This window comes from Oncorhynchus masou, chromosome 19 (assembly GCF_036934945.1).
Source record: "Oncorhynchus masou masou isolate Uvic2021 chromosome 19, UVic_Omas_1.1, whole genome shotgun sequence".
In the NCBI taxonomy this organism is placed as follows: domain Eukaryota; kingdom Metazoa; phylum Chordata; class Actinopteri; order Salmoniformes; family Salmonidae; genus Oncorhynchus; species Oncorhynchus masou.
Genome location: NC_088230.1, coordinates 36,153,193 through 36,175,389, shown reverse-complemented (window position 1 = coordinate 36,175,389; position 22,197 = coordinate 36,153,193). Strand labels below are relative to the sequence as shown.

The 22,197-nt window shown below is 47.1% G+C and overlaps 1 protein-coding gene across 1 annotated transcript in view; it reads left to right on the top strand.

The window, feature by feature from the left end:
• Positions 1–14,840, top strand: part of LOC135506234 (sushi domain-containing protein 6-like) — a 68,374-nt gene extending 53,534 nt beyond the window's left edge. The window contains exons 3-7 of the mRNA XM_064925755.1: positions 8,974–9,168; positions 10,099–10,293; positions 10,545–10,683; positions 11,964–12,400; positions 13,854–14,840. Coding sequence (XP_064781827.1) covers positions 8,974–9,168; positions 10,099–10,293; positions 10,545–10,683; positions 11,964–12,400; positions 13,854–13,879 — 992 coding nt within the window. The 3' untranslated portion in view covers positions 13,880–14,840. The remainder of the gene's footprint in view (positions 1–8,973; positions 9,169–10,098; positions 10,294–10,544; positions 10,684–11,963; positions 12,401–13,853) is intronic.
• Positions 14,841–22,197: the final 7,357 nt, after the last annotated feature.

Here is a 22,197-nt window from a genome sequence, read left to right as displayed (position 1 = left end):
TAGGCCACCTGCTCTAACCACTAGGCTACCTGCTCTAACCACTAGGCTACCTGCTCTAACCACTAGGCTACCTGCTCTAACCACTAGACTACCTGCTCTAACCACTAGGCTACCTGCTCTAACCACTAGACTACCTGCTCTAACCACCAGGCTACCTGCTCTAACCACTAGACTACCTGCTCTAACCACTAGGCTACCTGCTCTAACCACTAGGCTACCTGCTCTAACCACTAGGCTACCTGCTCTAACCACTAGACGACCTGCTCTAACCACTAGGCTACCTGCTCTAACCACTAGGCTACCTGCTCTAACCACTAGGCTACCTGCTCTATCCGCTAGGCTACCTGCTCTATCCGCTAGGCTACCTGCTCTAACCACTAGGCTACCTGCTCTAACCACTAGGCTACCTGCCTGCTCTAACCACTAGGCTACCTGCTCTAACCACTAGGCTACCTGCTCTAACCACTAGGCTACCTGCTCTATCCGCTAGGCTACCTGCTCTAACCGCTCTAACCACTAGGTTCTAACCACTAGGCTACCTGCTCTAACCACTAGGCTACCTGCTCTAACCACTAGGCTACCTGCTCTATCCACTAGGCTACCTGCTCTAACCACTAGGCTACCTGCTCTAACCACTAGGCTACCTGCTCTAACCACTAGACTACCTGCTCTAACTACTAGGCTACCTGCTCTAACCACTAGGCTACCTGCTCTAACCACTAGGCTACCTGCTCTAACCACTAGACGACCTGCTCTAACCACTAGACTACCTGCTCTAACCACTAGGCTACCTGCTCTAACCACTAGACTACCTGCTCTAACCACTAGACTACCTGCTCTAACCACTAGACGACCTGCTCTAACCACTAGACTACCTGCTCTAACCACTAGGCTACCTGCTCTAACCACTAGGCTACCTGCTCTAACCACTAGGCTACCTGCTCTAACCACTAGACTACCTGCTCTAACCACTAGGCTACCTGCTCTAACCACTAGGCTACCTGCTCTAACCACTAGGCTACCTGCTCTAACCACTAGGCTACCTGCTCTAACCACTAGGCTACCTGCTCTAACCACTAGGCTACCTGCTCTAACCACTAGGCTACCTGCTCTAACCACTAGGCTACCTGCTCTAACCACTAGGCTACCTGCTCTAACCACTAGGCTACCTGCTCTAACCACTAGGCTACGTGCTCTAACCACTAGGCTACCTGCTCTATCCGCTAGGCTACCTGCTCTATCCGCTAGGCTACCTGCTCTAACCACTAGGCTACCTGCTCTAACCACTAGACGACCTGCTCTAACCACTAGGCTACCTGCTCTAACCACTAGGCTACCTGCTCTAACCACTAGGCTACCTGCTCTATCCGCTAGGCTACCTGCTCTAACCGCTAGGTTACGTGCTCTAACCACTAGGCTACCTGCTCTAACCACTAGGCTACCTGCTCTATCCACTAGGCTACCTGCTCTAACCACTAGGCTACCTGCTCTAACCACTAGGCTACCTGCTCTAACCACTAGACTACCTGCTCTAACTACTAGGCTACCTGCTCTAACCACTAGGCTACCTGCTCTAACCACTAGGCTACCTGCTCTAACCACTAGACTACCTGCTCTAACCACTAGACGACCTGCTCTAACCACTAGACTACCTGCTCTAACCACTAGGCTACCTGCTCTAACCACTAGACTACCTGCTCTAACCACTAGACTACCTGCTCTAACCACTAGGCTACCTGCTCTAACCACTAGACGACCTGCTCTAACCACTAGGCTACCTGCTCTAACCACTAGGCTACCTGCTCTAACCACTAGGCTACCTGCTCTATCCGCTAGGCTACCTGCTCTAACCGCTAGGTTACGTGCTCTAACCGCTAGGCTACCTGCTCTAACCACTAGGCTACCTGCTCTATCCACTAGGCTACCTGCTCTAACCACTAGGCTACCTGCTCTAACCACTAGGCTACCTGCTCTAACCACTAGACTACCTGCTCTAACTACTAGGCTACCTGCTCTAACCACTAGGCTACCTGCTCTAACCACTAGGCTACCTGCTCTAACCACTAGACTACCTGCTCTAACCACTAGACGACCTGCTCTAACCACTAGACTACCTGCTCTAACCACTAGGCTACCTGCTCTAACCACTAGACTACCTGCTCTAACCACTAGACTACCTGCTCTAACCACTAGACGACCTGCTCTAACCACTAGGCTACCTGCTCTAACCACTAGGCTACCTGCTCTAACCACTAGGCTACCTGCTCCTAACCACTAGGCTACCTGCTCTAACCACTAGGCTACCTGCTCTAACCACTAGGCTACCTGCTCTAACCACTAGGCTACCTGCTCTAACCACTAGGCTACCTGCTCTAACCACTAGGCTACCTGCTCTATCCACTAGGCTACCTGCTCTAACCACTAGGCTACCTGCTCTAACCACTAGACTACCTGCTCTAACCACTAGACTTCCTGCTCTAACCACTAGGCTACCTGCTCTAACCACTAGACTACCTGCTCTCACCACTAGGCTACCTGCTCTAACCACTAGGCTACCTGCTCTAACCACTAGGCTACCTGCTCTCACCACTAGGCTACCTGCTCTAACCACTAGGCTACCTGCTCTAACCACTAGACCACCTGCTCTAACCACTAGACCACCTGCTCTAACCACTAGGCTACCTGCTCTAACCACTAGACCACCTGCCGCCCCACATACAACCACATGTTATTATTCTTAATTTATTGTTATGCATTATTTTTTATACCTGTAAATTTGTGACTTTTTAGTTGTAGCATTATTTATATTATTATTATTATTATTTATAGTATTATTATTATTTATATTATTATTATTATTATTTATATTATTATTATTATTTATATTATTATTATTATTATTTATATTATTATTATTATTATTTATATTATTATTATTATTATTATTTATAGTATTATTCCCAAAGATTGGAAAGATGCCGCGGTCATTCCCCTCTTCAAAGGGGGAGACACCCTAGACCCAAACTGCTACAGACCTATATCCATCCTGCCCTGCATCTCTAAGGTCTTCGAAAGCCAAGTTCACAAACAGATTGAACCGACCATTTCGAATCGCACCGTACCTTCTCCACTATGCAATCTGGTTTCAGAACTGGTCATGGGTTCACCTAAACGATATCTTAACCGCCATCGATAAGAAACAATATCATGCAGCCGTATTCATTGACCTGGCCAAGGCTTTCGACTCTGTCAATCACCACATTCTTATTGGCAGACTCGACAGCCTTGGTTTCTCAAATGATTGCCTCGCTTGGTTCACCAACTACTTCTCTGTTAGAGTTCAGTGTGTCAAATCGGAGGGCCTGTTGTCCGGACCTCTGGCAGTCTCTATGGGGGTGCCACAGGGTTCAATTCTCGGGCCGACTCTCTTCTCTGTATACATCAATGATGTTGCTCTTGCTGCTGGTGATTCTCTGGTACACCTCTACGCAGACGACACCATTCTGTATACTTCTGGCCCCTCTTTGGACACTGTGTTAACTAACCTCCAGACGAGCTTCAATTCCATACAACTCTCCTTCCGTGGCCTCCAACTGCTCTTAAACGCAGGGAAAACTAAATGCATGCTATTCAACCGATCCCTGCCTGCACCTGCTCGCCCGTCCAGCATCACTACTCTGGACTGCTCTGACTTAGATTACGTGGACAACTACAAATACCAAGGTGTCTGGTTAGATTGTAAATTCTCCTTCCAGACTCACAATAAGCATCTCCAATCCTAAATTAAATCTAGAATTGGCTTCCTATATCGCAACAAAGCATCCTTCACTCATGCTGCCAAACATACCCTCATAAAACGGGCCATCCTACTGATCCTCAACTTCGGTGATGTCATCTATAAAATAGCCTCCAACACTCTACTCAGCAAATTGGATGCAGTCTATCACAGTGCCATCCGTTTTGTCACCAAAGCCCCATACACTACCCACCATTGCGACCTGTATGCTCTCATTGGTTGGCCCTCGCTTCATACTCATCGCCAAACCACTGGCTACAGGTTATCTACAAGTCTCTACTAGGTAAAGCCCCGCCTTATCTCAGCTCACTGGTCACCATAGCAGCACCCACTCGTAGCACACGCTCCAGCAGGTATATTTCACTGGTCATCCCCAAAGCCAATTCCTCCTTTGGTCGTCTTTCCTTCCAGTTCTCTGCTGCCAATGACTGGAACGAACTGAAAAATCTCTGAAGTTGGAGACTTGTATCTCCCTCACAAGCTTTAAGCACCAGCTGTCAGAGCAGCTGAGCAGCTCACAGATCACTGCACCTGTACATAGCCCATCAGTAAACAGCCCATCTATCGACCTACACACACACACACACACACACTAAACCTTTCCTCCAGGCCGATTTGTGTCCCGCTGGTCATCAACCAATCAACCTCCACATTTCCAGACCTCATTATGAAGACTCTTAAGGAGGCGGAGTCAGAAGAAGTGAAGGGAGATGTTAACAATATTGATTTGTGTTTGTGTGTGTGTGTGTGTGTGTGTGTGTGTGTGTGTGTGTGTGTGTGTGTGTGTGTGTGTGTGTGTGTGTGTGTGTGTGTGTGTGTGTGTGTGTGTGTGTGTGTGTGTGTGTGTGTGGAGGGGGGGGCGAAGACATATCGTACGGAGGAAAACACCATCACAGACCAACATCAGAGACCTTCAGATCAGTGCCACTCAGCTTATACTTAAGACACAGAGTCCCAAAGGCTAGGCCGAGTCTAGGCCGAGACTAGGCCGAGGCTAGGCCGAGACTAGGCCGAGACTAGGCTGAGGCTAAGCCGAGACTAGGCCGAGACCCTCAACCCACAGCGTTCTAAGTCACTAAGGAGGTGTGGTTCTAATCTTCTGGTGGCAGTTTTAGTGCCACGTTTCCCCCCGAGAAATTAGAGAATAAGATTGAGTTGGAACCTGGGAGAGCATCAGTTAACACAGACAAACAAACCGGCACACAGCCAGAGCAGAAAAGGCTGTAGAAACATAAACAAACAGAGGAACTCAGACAGAATGGGAACGGTAGTCTCTTTTCCTCTCTCTCTCTCTGTCTCTCGCGCTCTCTGTCTCTCTCTGTCTCTCTCTCTGTCTCTCTCTCGCTCTCTCTCTCTCTCTCTCTCTCTCTCTCTCGCTGTCTCGCTCACTCTCTTTCTCTCGCGCTCTCTCGCTCTGTTCTCTCTCTCGCTCTGCTCTCTCTCGCTCTCTCTCTCTCGCTCTCTCGCTCTCTCTCTCTCGCTCTGCTCGCTCTCTCTCTCTCTCGCTTGCTTTCTCGCTCTGCTCGCTCTCTCTCTCTCTCTCGCGCGCTCTCTCTCTCTCTCTCTCGCTCTCTCTAGGACTGAAGATAGTCCGATCCTGTCTATTGACTTCAGACGAGATGCCCTGCGGCCGTACTTGACAAACTGTCCCATCTCTCCCTGTTGTACTGTCCAAATGCCATCCTACCACAGAAACCTGCAAGTCACTCACAGACAAGTCCAAGCTGCTGACAATACACACAGTCTGTCTGTGATGCTAATTTACGGTTTACGGCCATGATCTTCATCCGTGCAGGTGGTAGAATATCAGTTAAGACTTGCAGGATTTAGGTTGATCTGTTCTTGCTTCTCATCAGATTTTAGCTGCAGGGTGTGTGTGTGTGTGTGTGTGTGTGTGTGTGTGTGTGTGTGTGTGTGTGTGTGTGTGTGTGTGTGTGTGTGTGTGTGTGTGTGTGTGTGTGTGTGTGTGTGTGTGTGTGTGTGTGTTAAAAGCAGTGAGTGTGTACTGGCGGCACACGTTCAGAGGAGTAATGCTGTCTTCCTCATACTGTGATGGGAACACACACACACACATATCCATCTCACACTGACACACACACACACACACACACATATCCATCTCACACTGACACACACACACACACACACACATATCCATCTCACACTGACACACACACATATCCATCTCACACTGACACACACACACACACATATCCATCTCACACTGACGCACACACACATATCCATCTCACACTGACACACACACACACATCCATCTCACACACACACACAAATATCCATCTCACACTGACACACACACATATCCATCTCACACTGACACACACACATATCCATCTCACACTGACACACACACATATCCATCTCACACTGACACACACACATATCCATCTCACACTGACACACACACACATATCCATCTCACACTGACACACACACACACATATCCATCTCACACTGACACACACACACACACATATCCATCTCACACTGACACACACACATATCCATCTCACACTGACACACACACACGCCCATCTCACACTGACACACACACATATCCATCTCACACTGACACAAACACACACGCCCATCTCACACTGACACACACACACACGCCCATCTCACACTGACACAAACACACACGCCCATCTCACAATGACACACACACACACGCCCATCTCACACTGACACACACACACGTCCATCTCACACTGACACACACACACAGGTCCATCTCACACTGACACAAACACACACACGCCCATCTCACACTGACACACACACACACACATATCCATCTCACACTGACACACACACATATCCATCTCACACTGACACACACACATATCCATCTCACACTGACACACACACATATCCATCTCACACTGACACACACACATATCCATCTCACACTGACACACACACATATCCATCTCACACTGACACACACACACATATCCATCTCACACTGACACACACACATATCCATCTCACACTGACACACACACACGCCCATCTCACACTGACACACACACACAGGTCCATCTCACACTGACACACACACACACGCCCATCTCACACTGACACACACACACACGCCCATCTCACACTGACACACACACACACGCCCATCTCACACTGACACAAACACACACGCCCATCTCACACTGACACAAACACACACGCCCATCTCACACTGACACACACACACAGGTCCATCTCACACTGACACAAACACACACGCCCATCTCACAATGACACACACACACACGCCCATCTCACACTGACACACACACACAGGTCCATCTCACACTGACACAAACACACACACGCCCATCTCACACTGACACACACACACACACACGCCCATCTCACACTGACACACACACACACACACATATCCATCTCACACTGACACACACACATATCCATCTCACACTGACACACACACATATCCATCTCACACTGACACACACACACGCCCATCTCACACTGACACACACACACACGCCCATCTCACACTGACACACACACACAGGTCCATCTCACACTGACACACACACACACGCCCATCTCACACTGACACACACACACGCCCATCTCACACTGACACACACACACGCCCATCTCACACTGACACACACACACGCCCATCTCACACTGACACACACACATCTCACACTGACACATCCATCTCACACTGACACAAACACACACGCCCATCTCACACTGACACACACACACACGCCCATCTCACACTGACACAAACACACACGCCCATCTCACACTGACACACACACACACGCCCATCTCACACTGACACACACACACACACACCCATCTCACACTGACACACACGCGCCCATCTCACACTGACACACACACACACACGCGCGCCCATCTCACACTGACACACACACACACACACGCCCATCTCACACTGACACACACACACGGCATGGTACAGCACCAGGACAGATGGACTATGTGATCAAAACTCGATGTCACTGGGATTAAAACTCGAAAATTGTCCTCCTGGCTCTGACTGGGATTAAAACGATAAATTGTCGGCTCATCCTGTAAATTGTCTTCCTGGCTCTGACTGGGATTAAAACGTCCTCTCCTGGCTCTGACTGGGAATAAAACTTATAAATGCTGCTATCCTTTCCTGGCTCTGACTGGGATTAAAACTCGCTGGATAAATTGTCCTCTCCTGGCTCTGACTGGGATTAAAACTCGCTGGATAAATTGTCCTCTCCTGGCTCTGACTGGGATTAAAACTCGCTGGATAAATTGTCCTTTCCTGGCTCTGACTGGGATTAAAACTCGCTGGATAAATTGTCCTCTCCTGGCTCTGACTGGGATTAAAAACTGTCGCTGGATAAATTGTCCTCTCCTGGCTCTGACTGGGATTAAAACTCGCTGGATAAATTGTCCTCTCCTGGCTCTGACTGGGATTAAAACTCGCTGGATAAATTGTCCTCTCCTGGCTCTGACTGGGATTAAAACTCGCTGGACTGGGATTAAAACTCGCTGGATAAACTGTCCTCTCCTGGCTCTGACTGGGATTAAAACTCGCTGGATAAACTGTCCTCTCCTGGCTCTGACTGGGATTAAAACTCGCTGGATAAACTGTCCTCTCCTGGCTCTGACTGGGATTAAAACTCGCTGGATAAACTGTCCTCTCCTCCTCTTCCTCCTTGCCTTCATCCTGCCATCACGCAGAGACAGTACTAGTCCACCAGGCCTCCTCTTCGTCGTCGTGGGTTACGGCACACGGAGGGGGTGCCCTTGCCAGACGTAGAGACTCAGAGAGCAGCACAGCCTGCTTTCTGTCACCTCCGTAGTGAGAAAAAGACTCAAATCACCAAGAATTTCCATTTCTAATAATCAGAAATACACATGATGATGTCTAAATGTAATTAAGTTATGTTATGATCGTGATTTACAAATGCAATCTCTTTTTGGACCTAGTTGTTGTCAATTTGCAGCGTACAAATTATTATCATTGTTTTACGCCCCCCCCCCCCCCCCCGACCATTCACTCTTGACAAAAATGTAGTTGCCTTCTCCTTCCTTAAGATCCGATTGAACTGAGATAGGCTCCTCTCCCCATCTCAGTGATTTAAATTCTCTCTCCTCTCTGTCTCCTCCAGGATGTCCTCGACCGGTGGCCGTGGTGCACGGGGAGCTGGTGAACCAGACGGAGGCGAACCGAGGCTCCTTCCCCCCTGGTACCCTGCTGTCCTATGGCTGTGAGCCGGGCTACGCCCCCGATGGACCCGCCTCCATCACCTGTACCACCGCTGGGACATGGTCCCACCTGCCTCTACGCTGCATCAGCACTAACGGTTAGCAACACACACACACACACACACACACACACACACAGTCATACGAACCAACCGGGGGAGCTATATGCAACACACACACACACAGTTATACGAACCAACCGGGGGAGCTATATGCAACACACACACACACACACACTGTCATACGAACCAACCGGGGGAGCTATACGCAACACACACACACACACACACACACACATACACACACACACACACACACACTGTCATACGAACCAACCGGGGGAGCTATATGCAAGACACACACACACACACTGTCATACGAACCAACCGGGGGAGCTATACGCAACACACACACACACACTGTCATACGAACCAACCGGGGGAGCTATAACCAACACACACACACCGGTACTTGTCCTTCCTTATGCATCTTATTGGCTTTTTCTAATCTGCATTGATTAGAATACTTTTCTGACCTCACCTCCTTTCTCCCCTCCCCCTCCCACACCACACACCACTGTCATCCGAACCAACTCTCCAACACACACACACCGGTCCCCCCCTCTTTGGCTTTTTCTAATCTGCATTGATTAGAATACTCTCTCCCTCCTCTCTCCCTCCCCTCCCCTCCACACTCCCCTCCTCTCTCCTCTCTCCCTCCTCTCTCTCTCTCTCTCTCCCCTCCCTCCCCCTCTCTCCCCCCCTCCTCTCTCTCTTCCCTCCCCTCCCCTCCCCCTCTCCCCTCCTTTCTCCCCCTCCCTCTCTCCCCCCCTCTCTCCCCTCTCTCCCCTCCACACTCCCCTCCCCTCTCTTTCCCCTCTCTCCCCCTCTCTCCCCTCCACACTCCCCTCCTCTCTCTCCCCTCTCTCCCCTCTCTCCCACTCCCCTCCTCTCTCTCCCTCCCCCTCCCTCTCTCCTCTCTCCCTCCCTCTCCCTCCTCTCTCCCCTCCCTCCTCTCTCTCCCCTCAGTGTGCCCCCCTCCCACGGAGCCAGAGAACGGAGGGTACAGGTGCCACCCGTCCCCCTGCCACCGCCTCACCCAGAAGACCGTGATAGAGTACTTCTGTGACGAGGGCTACGCTCTGAAGGGGGACCTCAAGTTCCTGACCTGTCAGAATGGGGAGTGGGACGTACCCATGCAGATCACCTGCCGCCTCAGCCCAGGTAAGACCCAGAGTAACCTCCCGTCTCACCTGTTGTAATACAAGCCTTTTCCCAGACCACTTTTGTTTTTTACTATTTATTTATTTACTATTTTTATTATTTATTTTTACATTTTTATTTATTTATTTATTTTTAAATTTTTATTATTTATTTACTATTTACTATTTTACTTTTTTTTTTTACTATTACATTTCAAACTCAATTGACAAAAGAATCCAAAAGTATTCTGTCTCTCTCTCTCTCCTCGTCAGATAAGGAGCCGCGGTCTCCGTTGGCGATGCCGACTCTGTCCATCGTAGCGTCCACAGCCTCCTCTGTGGCCCTCCTGTTGCTGCTGGTGGTGCTGTTTGTTCTGCTGCAGCCCAAACTCAAGTCCTTCCACCACAGCAGGTTACACACACACCTTCAGTACATTTACATGAACACACACACACACCTTCAGTACATTTACATGAACACACACACACACCTTCAATACATTTACATGAACACACACACACACACCTTCAATACATTTACATGAACACACACACACACACACACACACCTTCAATACATTTACATGAACACACACACACACACCTTCAATACATTTACATGAACACACCTTCAATACATTTACATGAACACACACACACACACCTTCAATACATTTACATGAACACACACACACACCTTTTCCTCTGTGTGTATTGTGCTGCCATTCTGGGCCCATCAGATCCAGTTTGGTGAAGATGAAATGTAACTGGTTTCACAAGTTAACAGGCCAAGCAGATGAAAACAGTGTCAAAGTGAAAGCTGCATTAGGTTCAACAGTTAACTAACAGGTGTGTATGTGGCTACCAGACTTACTGTCTCTGGTTCTGTGATTTACAACAGTTAACTAGCTGTGGGGGGGGGGGGGGGGGACACTGCACCACACCACCAGAAATATTGGGTGGCAATATCCTAAATCTCTTTCTCTCTCCCTCTTCTCTCTCACGCTCTCCTTCTCTTCTTTCTATTTCTTTCTCTCCCCTTCCCTCTCCCCTCTTTCTCTCTCTCTCTCTCTCCACTCTTTCTCTCCCCTTCCCTCTCCCCTCTTTCTCTCTCTCTCTCTCCACTCTTTCTCTCCCCTTCCCTCTCCCCTCTTTCTCTCTCTCTCTCTCCACTCTTTCTCTCCCCTTCCCTCTCCCCTCTTTCTCTCTCTCTCTCTCCACTCTTTCTCTCCCCTTCCCTCTCCCCTCTTTCTCTCCCCTCTCCACTTTTTCTCTCCCGTCTTTCTCTCTCCCATCCCCTCCCCTCTCCCCTCTTTCTCTCCCCTCTTTCTCTCCCCTCTCTCTCTCTCTCCCCTCTCCTCTCTCTCTCTCTCTCTCTCTCTCCCCTCTCCTCTCTCTCTCCCCTCCCCTCTCTCTCCCTCTCTCTCCCCTCCCCCTCTCTCTCTCTCTCCCCTCCCCTCTCTCTCTCTCCCCGCCACTCCTCTCTCTCTCTCTCTCTCTCTCTCTCTCTCCTCCCCCCCCTCCTCTCTCCCCTCCCTCTCCCTCTCTCTCTCTCTCTCTCTCTCTCTCTCTCCTCCCCTCTCCCCTCTTTCTCTCCCCTCTCTCTCTCCTCTCCCCTCTCTCTCTCTCTCTCCTCCCCTCTCCCCTCTCTCTCTCCCCTATCTCTCTCCCCTCCCCTCTCTCTCCCTCCAGGCGTGACCAGGGTGTCTCAGGCCAGCCAGCCTCTATCGTGGTGGAAGGGGTCCAGGTGGCCCTCCCCTCCTATGAGGAGGCAGTGTACGGCAGCGGCGCCTCTCTCCCCCCACCTCAAGAGTCCCGGGTTCAGATCGTCCTGTCTGAGGGCCCCCAGGGGGCCGAGGGCGGAGCAGAGGGACCGGGTCCCAGCAGTAGGTCCCAGTCCCACCATCACAGAGACAGAGCGAGAGATACAGAGCTGTGCCTCCCGTCCTCCTCTTCCTCCTTCCCTTCATCCTGCCGTCACGCAGAGACAGTACTAGTCCACCAGGCCTCCTCTTCGTCGTCGTGGGTTACGGCACACGGAGGGGGTGCCCTTGCCAGACGTAGAGACTCAGAGAACAGTGACCAGCACAGCCTGCTTTCTGTCACCTCCGTAGACGACTTCTCTGATGGTAGGTGGTGCCGTGTGTGTGTGTGTGTGTGTGTGTGTGTGTGTGTGTGTGTGTGTGTGTGTGTGTGTGTGTGTGTGTGTGTGTGTGTGTGTGTGTGTGTGTGTGTGTGTGTGTGTGTGTGTGTGTTTACATGGTTTACCTTTTGTAGTCCTGACTCTCATTCTACCTGCGTTTATACATACTGTAGCCTGGTGCTAGGATCTCTAACACTGATCTCGCTCCTCCCTCTCTCTGTCTCGCTCCTCCCTCTCTCTGTCTCGCTCCTCATTCTCTCTGTCTCGCTCCTCTCTCTCTGTCTCGCTCCTCTATCTCTGTCTCACTCCTCTATCTCTGTCTCGCTCCTCTCTCTCTGTGTCGCTCCTCTCTGTCTCGCTCTTCTCTCTGTCTCGCTCCTCTCTCTCTCTGTCTCGCACCTCTCTCTCTGTCTGTCTCGCTCCTCTCTCTCTGTCTCACTCCTCTCTCTCTGTCTCGCTCCTCTATCTCTGTCTCGCTCCTCTCTCTCCGTCTCGCTCCTCTATCTCTGTCTCGCTCCTCTATCTCTGTCTCGCTCCTCTATCTCTGTCTCGCTCCTCTCTCTCTGTCTCGCTCCTCTATCTCTGTCTCGCTCCTCTCTCTCTGTCTCGCTCCTCTCTCTCTGTCTCGCTCCTCTGTCTCGCTCTTCTGTCTCGCTCCTTTCTCTCTGTCTCACTCCTCTCTCTCTGTCTCGCTCCTCTGTCTCGCTCCTCTGTCTCGCTCCTCTCTCTCACTTCTCTCTCCGTCTCGCTCCTCTCTCTCTCTCTCTCTCCGTCTCGCTCCTCTCTCTCTCTCCGTCTCGCTCCTCTCTCTCTCTCCGTCTCGCTCCTCTCTCTCTCTCCGTCTCGCTCCTCTCTCTCTCCGTCTCGCTCCTCTCTCTCTCTCTCCGTCTCGCTCCTCTCTCTCCTCTCTCTCTCGCTCCTCTCTCTCGCTCTCTCTCTCTGTCTCTCTGTCTCGCTCCTCTCTCTATATCCTCTCCTCCCTCTCTGTCTCACTTCTGTTTCTCTCCTCCCTCTCTCTCTGTCTCCTCTCTGTCTCCTCCCTCTCTCTCTCTGTCTCGCTCCTCCCTCTCTCTCTGTCTCGCTCCTCCCTCTCTCTCTCTGTCTCTCGCTCCTCCCTCTCTCTCTCTGTCTCGCTCCTCCCTATCTCTCCTCCCTCTCTCTCTGTCTCCTCCCTCTCTCTCCTCCCTCTCTCTCCTCCCTCTCTCTCCTCCCTCTCTCTCTCTGTCTCCTCCCTCTCTCTCTGTCTCGCTCCTCCCTCTCTCTCTGTCTCCTCCCTCTCTCTCTGTCTCGCTCCTCCCTATCTCTCCTCCCTCTCTCTCTGTCTCCTCCCTCTCTCCTCCCTCTCTCTCCTCCCTCTCTCTTGCTCCTCTCTCTGTCTCCTCCCTCTCTATGTCTCCTCCCTCTCTCTCTGTCTCGCTCCTCTCTCTCTGTCTCTCTAGATATCCCCCTGTTAAAGGAAACCTGAAGCCCCTACAGCTGAGCAGGAAACTAAGGCTTCTACTGGGGCTTTCTAGCTGAACGATACCACCCTACCTTATGTCTGAACCACAGAACTACAGAATTACCCCGCGCAGCAAATACAGGAATCATGTCAAAGAAACTCAACTTCCCTCCCCCTCTACATCTGCAACTTCTCACACGGCGCAAAGACGAGCAGAGTCTACTTCACCCCCATTTATTATCACCCACAGAACTTATACTAGACTAACCATGTCCACCCCCAGTATCCTCTACCCATGTCCTGGCTACCCCTTCTGCAATGATCTCTAAACTACTACCCGTGTGGAGAAAAGACGAGACTACCCTCTTTCTTTCTTACTGGGAACTGACGAGCCCTTAATTCTTCCTGTCCCCCTCAGTTTTAGAATGGACCTCAAGACAGACAGACAGACAGACAGACAGACAGGCCTAGCTGCTTGACCCCAATCATCCACACTTCCCTCTCGACCTAACTTCCTGACCCCAATTGTCCACACTTCCCTCTAGGCCTAACTTCCTGACCCCAATCATCCACACTTCCCTCTAGGCCTAACTTCCTGACCCCAATCATCCACACTTCCCTCTAGGCCTAACTTCCTGACCCCAATCATCCACACTTCCCTCTAGGCCTAACTTCCTGACCCCAATCATCCACACTTCCCTCTGGACCTAACTTCCTGACCCCAATCATCCACACTTCCCTTTAGGCCTAGCTGCTTGACCCCAATCATCCACACTTCCCTTTAGGCCTAGCTGCTTGACCCCAATCATCCACACTTCCCTCTGGACCTAACTTCCTGACCCCAATCATCCACACTTCCCTCTGGACCTATCTTCCTGACCCCAATCATCCACACTTCCCTTTAGGCCTAGCTGCTTGACCCCAATCATCCACACTTCCCTCTAGGCCTATCTTCCTGACCCCAATCATCCACACTTCCAAATGCTTTATCTCAAACCACAAGGCTAGTAGCTAACATAATAATGTTTTTATCGCTGCTGATGATGAAGATGATGATGAAGATTACTATGGATACAGACTTGTGCATCTCCCTACTCTAATGGGGATAAGGAGCATCTCTCTTCAGTGAGGACTATCTTGGTTTGGGCCTTGGCCTGGTTCGCTGGCGTGGGGGGGCACGCCGGGGGCCCTGTCTGTCCACTCTGTATGAAGCCCCTCTTCCTTTCTCTGCTGTCACTCTCTGGCGTCTTCTTGGGTGCCACTTTCGTCTGAGGGGACCAGGAGTGACGCCGTCTGTCAGAAGTCGATGCACGAGGGAGGGAGGGAGGGAGGGAGGGAGAGAGAGAGAGAGAGAGAGAGAGAGAGAGAGAGAGAGAGAGAGAGAGAGAGAGAGAGAGAGAGAGAGAGAGAGAGAGAGAGAGGGAGGGAGCACCCGCAGGGCTACAGACAGACAGGATCACTCTACCATGATGAAAATAAGATGAATGACACGCTTGCCTTTTCGTCACAACAACCGATATCTGTGTTGTTAGTCACATCAACAGCCCATCTGCTCCCTGTCGGTGTGACTATCTGGGGGGTTTTGTTTGGGAGGCATCGGTATATTTTTGACACCTGGCTGTGATATTGACCAGCACACGACTGTTTCATGAGTGAAGAGGGCTGCACTATATTGTTAAATTAACTAAGGCCTTGTTGTTGTTTTTACACGATGAAAACATGTTTGTTTGGTGACTGGACATTAGGTCACACATTTGTTTTTCCAATCTATTTATATTGTGTGGCTGTAAGTTTGGGTTCACTCGGGGTGTCTGTCACTTGGTCCTGATGCGCTAAATGTGCGTATGCGTGTGTGTGAGAGAGCGAGAAAGTGTTTGTGTGTGTCTATCTTTGCCTCTGTGTACATCAGTTAGGCGAGAGAGAAAGGACATGTCCATAGAATGGGTACACCAGAAATATTACCCAGGATTCCCCGCCCTTAGTTAGAAATGGCTTCACTCAGCTACCCTAGTTCAAAATGGCTTCACTCTTTTCCTGTTTTTTACAACGGTCAGAAGAACAAACAGTCATTACTGTAAGAATACAGTACATCATGTATATTTAAATGTTCAAGGACTAAAATGTCCTCCATTTTCTGCAGAGTTGCTTCAGAATAACCTTGTAGATCTGCGACTTTAAAAAATAAAATAAAAATAAAAAAGAACTTCAACTGAAAAACCTAAAAGCTCAAAACCCAAAACTGGTTGCAGGAAATGACAGTTATCTTTTGTCGTAAATGTTCAGTTCAAATTTAAGTGAGCAGTTTGAATTGACCTGTTGATGATGAAAAACCACTCGTATACGTTGAGTTGAGGTAATTCTCCTAGCTCATTGAGGTTGAGGAGACCCGGTCTGAGTCTCGGCTGGCTTTTTGGAAAAGTTTTTTCACTTAAATGTTTTTATTTTTATGTTTTGTTTATTTTGTCGGCCTTTCCCCCTGTCATTGTCTTCATAAACGCAAAACAGAGAACGTTGCCTTAGACCTGGTACATTTTATTACTTTGATTTTGTTTCTACTTGTATCGTAAGTTTCCATCCATCTTTACCTGCTATGACATTGAAGCGTCTGTGTTTCACAATGGCCTTACTTTTTTGTATTTTCTAGTCATACAACTGTCTTGTGTTTTATTTTTTCGTTTTTGGACTTGACTAAAGAAAGTCCATCCTTCTCTTCTCTCTGTCCACCCCCAGGCTTCTTCAGCAACTGTGATTTTTCAAAAGCCTAAGCACATGAAACAAATCACCTTTCGTTCTTTCTTTAAATGTCTATCTGACGTTTTAAATGTTGCGTGTTAAGGGTTGTGTTTTGCGTCCAGACCACCGTTGTACGGTGGTTGTTTCCTCATCTCTTGATTCTGCATTTCAATGCTTTCATGTGTTCTTTTTCTCCTCTGTACATTGCAGTGGGTTGTGAAGATCGTATTTTAATATTTGTATAAAGTTTAATTTAATTCTACCGTGTGTGTATGTAACTATTTCTAATTAAAGCTTTTTTTGAAAACGTGTGAGATGTGATGTGTTTTTACATTGAAGATCATATTGTCTTTTTTTCAAAAATAGCTCCCTATTCCCTATATAGTGGCACTACTATAGACCAGAGCCCTAATTCCCTACATAGTGCTCTACTATAGACCAGAGCCCTATCCCCTATATAGTGGTACTACTATAGACCAGGGCCCTATTCCCTACATAGTGCACTACTATAGACCAGAGCCCTATTCCCTATATAATGCACTACTATAGACCAGAGCCCTAATTCCCTACATAGTGCTCTACTATAGACCAGAGCCCTATTCCCTATATAGTGTACTACTATAGACCAGAGCCCTAATTCCCTACATAGTGCACTACTATAGACAAGAGCCCTATTCCCTATATAGTGACACTACTATAGACCAGAACCCTATTCCCTGTGTAGTGCACTACTATAGAGTGTACTACTATAGAGCCCTAATTCCCTACATAGTGCTCTACTATAGACCAGAGCCCTATTCCCTATATAGTGTACTACTATAGACCAGAGCCCTAATTCCCTATATAGTACACTACTATAGACCAGAGCCCTATTCCCTATATAGTGTACTAATATAGACCAGAGCCCTAATTCCCTACATAGTGCTCTACTATAGACCAGAGCCCTATTCCCTATATAGTGTACTACTATAGACCAGAGCCCTAATTCCCTACATAGTGCACTACTATAGACAAGAGCCCTATTCCCTATATAGTGACACTACTATAGACCAGAGCCCTATTCCCTATATAGTGACACTACTATAGACCAGAGCCCTATTCCCTATATAGTGACACTACTATAGATCAGAGCCCTATTCCCTATATAGTGACACTACTATAGACCAGAGCCCTATTCCCTATATAGTGCACTACTATAGACCAGAGCCCTATTCCCTATCTAGTGCACTACTTTCGACCAGAGCCCTATGGATCCTGGTCAAAAGTAGCGCACTATAGAGAATAAAGGGCAATTTGGGAGGTGACCCATTTTGACATTTCCATACTGGAAAAGAATGCATGCCGGGGGTATTACACTACAACTCCAGCTGGTCAAGGATTCCACTCACCTTGGTTTTGTGTTTGATTCATCCGGATCGTCTCAGGCAAACATTGGCATTTCTTTACTCAAAAGGGTTTTGGGAACATAAAGCAGATTAACCCTGTGGTTAACCTTTTATACGAGCCATGATCATTGATTAACCCTGTGGTTAACCTTTTATATGAGCCATGATCATTGATTAACCCTGTGGTCAACCTTTTATACAAGCCATGATCATTGATTAACCCTGTGGTCAACCTTTTATACGAGCCATGATCATTGATTAACCCTGTGGTCAACCTTTTATACGAGCCATGATCATTGATTAACCCTGTGGTTAACCTTTTATACATGCCATGATCATTGATTAACCCTGTGGTCAACCTTTTATACAAGCCCCTGTGGTCATGATCATTGATTAACCCTGAACCTTTTATATGAGCCATGATCATTGATTAACCCTGTGGTCAACCTTTTATACATGCCATGATCATTGATTAACCCTGTGGTCAACCTTTTATATGAGCCATGATCATTGATTAACCCTGTGGTCAACCTTTTATACCCATGATCATTGATTAACCCTGTGGATCCCTGTGGTCAACCTTTTATACGAGCCATGATCATTGATTAACCCTGTGGTTAACCTTTTATACGAGCCATGATCATTGATTAACCCTGTGGTTAACCTTTTATACAAGCCATGATCATTGATTAACCCTGTGGTTAACCTTTGATCATTGATTAACCCTGTGGTTAACAACATGCCATGATCATTGATTAACCCTGTGGTTAACCTTTTATACAAGCCATGATCATTGATTAACCCTGTGGTTAACCTTTTATATGAGCCATGATCATTGATTAACCCTGTGGTTAACATTTTATACAAGATGATCATTGATTAACCCTGTGGTCAACCTTTTATATGAGATTAACCCTGTGGTCCTTTTATACCCATGATCATTGATTAACCCTGATGATCATTGATTAACCCTGTGGTCAACCTTTAACATTGATTAACCCTGCCTTTTATGATCATTGATTAACCCTGAGGTTAACCCTTTTATACAAGCCATGATCATTGATTAACCCTGTGGTCAACCTTTTATACAAGCCATGATCATTGATTAACCCTGTGGTTAACCTTTTATACAAGCCATGATCATTGATTAACCCTGTGGTTAACCTTTTATACAAGCAATCATTGATTAACCCTGTGGTTAACCTTTTATACAAGCCATGATCATTGATTAACCCTGTGGTTAACCTTTTATACAAGCCATGATCATTGATTAACCCTGTGGTTAACCTTTTATACGATGCCATGATCATTGATTAACCCTGTGGTTAACCCTGTGGTCAACCTTTTACAAGCCATGATCATTGATTAACCCTGTGGTTAACCTTTTATACAAGCCATGATCATTGATTAACCCTGAACCTTTTATACAAGCCATGATCATTGATTAACCCTGTGGTTAACCTTTATATGATCATTGATTAACCCTGTGCAACCTTTTATACAAGCCATGATCATTGATTAACCCTGTGGTTAACCTTTTATACAAGCCATGATCATTGATTAACCCTGGTACAAGCCATGATCATTGATTAACCCTGTGGTTAACCTTTTATACAAGCCATGATCATTGATTAACCCTGTGGTTAACCTTTTATACAAGCCATTGATTAACCCTGTGGTTGATTAATTAACCCTGTGGTTAACCTTTTATACAAGCCATGATCATTGATTAACCCTGTGGTTAACCTTTTATACAAGATCATTGATTAACCCTGTGGTTAACCTTTTATACAAGCCATGATCATTGATTAACCCTGTGGTTAACAACCTTTTATACGATCATTGCCCTGTGGTTATGATGATCATTGATTAACCCTGTGGTCAACCTTTTATACAAGCCATGATCATTGATTAACCCTGTGGTTAACCTTTTATACAAGCCATGATCATTGATTAACCCTGTGGTTAACCTTTTATATACAAGCCATGATCATTGAGCCATGATCATTGATTAACCCTGTGGTTAACCTTTTATACAAGCCATTCCCTGTGGTTATATACGAGCCATGATCATTGATTAACCTGTGGTCCTTTTATAATGATCATTGATTAACCCTTGGTTAACCTTTTATATGATCATTGATTAACCCTGCCATGATCATTGATTAACCCTGTGGTTAACCTTTTATACAAGCCATGATCATTGATTAACCCTCAACCTTTTATGCAAGCCATTAACCCTGTGGTCAACCTTTTATACGAGCCATGATCATTGATTAACCCTGTTTTATATTGATTAACCCTGTTTTAACAACCTTTTATACCATGATCATTGATTAACCCTGTGGTTAACCTTTTATACGCCATGATCATTGATTAACCCTGTGGTTAACCTTTTAACCTTTTATTAACCCTGTGGTCATGCAAGCCATGATCATTGATTAACCCTGCCATGATCATTGATTAACCCTGTGGTCCATGATCATTGATTAACCCTGTGGTCAACCTTTTATACAAGCCATGATCATTGATTAACCCTGTGGTCATATTAACCTTTTATATGCAAGCCATGATCATTGATTAACCCTGTGGTTAACCTTTTATACAAGCCATGATCACCCTGTGGTTAAGAGCCATGATCATTGATTAACCCTGTGGTTAACCTTTTATAGCCATGATCATTGATTAACCCTGTGGTCAACCTTTTATACGAGCCATGATCATTGATTAACCCTGAACCCTTGTGGTCAACCTTTTATACAAGCCATGATCATTGATTAACCCTGTGGTCAACCTTTATACATTGATCATTGATTAACCCTGTGGTTAACCTTTTATGATGATCATTGATTAACCCTGTGGTCAACCTTTTATACAAGCCATGATCATTGATTAACCCTGTGGTTAACCTTTTATACCATTTTATATCATTGATTAACCCTGTGGTTAACCTTTTATACGAACCCTGTGGTTAACCTTTTATATGAGCCATGATCATTGATTAACCCTGTGGTCAACCTTTTATACGAGCCATGATCATTGATTAACCCTGTGGTTAATTGATTAACCCTGTGGTTAACCTTTTATACGAGCCATGATCATTGATTAACCCTGTTTAACCTTTTACAAGCCATGATCATTGATTGTTTTATATTGACCCACTTTATTCGGCCCATGATTCAATAAAAAAAAAAATTAAATGCAACCTGTAAACCCTGAAGATTACAGGATCTAGACCTTCTGTAACCCTGTTTTAAAGAGGACCTAGACCTTCTGTAACCTCCATGTTTTAAAGAGGACCTAGACCTTCTGTAACCTCCCTGTTTTAAAGAGGACCTAGACCTTCTGTAACCTCCCTGTTTTAAAGAGTTTTCCATGTAGAGGACCTAGACCTTCTGTAACCTCCCTGTTTTAAAGAGGACCTAGACCTTCTGTAACCTCCATGTTTTAACCTCCATGTTTTAAAGGACCTAGACCTTCTGTAACCTCCCTGTTTTAAGAGAGACCTTCTGAACCTCCCTGTTTTAAAGAGGACCTTCTGTAACCTCCTTCTGTATGTTTTAAAGAGGACCTAGACCTTCTGTAACCTCCCTGTTTTAACGAGGACCTAGACCTTCTGTAACCTCCCTGTTTTAACGAGGACCTTTCTGACCTCCCTGTTTTAACGAACCTCCATGTTTTAACGACCTAGACTGTAACCTCCATGTTTTAAAGAGGACCTAGACCTTCTGTAACCTCCATGTTTTAAAGAGGACCTAGACCTTCTGTAACCTCCCTGTTTTAACGAGGACCTAACGAGGACCTAGACCTTTTGTAACCTCCCTGTTTTAAAGTGGACCTAGACCTTCTGTAACCTCCATGTTTTAAAGAGGACCTAGACCTTCTGTAACCTCCATGTTTTAAAGAGGACCTAGACCTTCTGTAACCTCCATGTTTTAAAGAGGACCTAGACCTTCTGTAACCTCCCTGTTTTAACGAGGACCTAGACCTTCTGTAACCTCCCTGTTTTAACGAGGACCTAGACCTTCTGTAACCTCTATGTTTTACGTTGTAAGGAAGCAGAGACAGAAAACACATTTTAAGAACACCCTGAATTGATCTGTGTTTAGTGTTTTTATTCAGCGGCCCAAAGATTGCTGTGAGGTAAGTAAAGCAGGCTAAAAGATGGACAGACCCATAGTAAACACGGGCGAAAGGCCTGTAGAGAACAGATGCTTTTAAGGC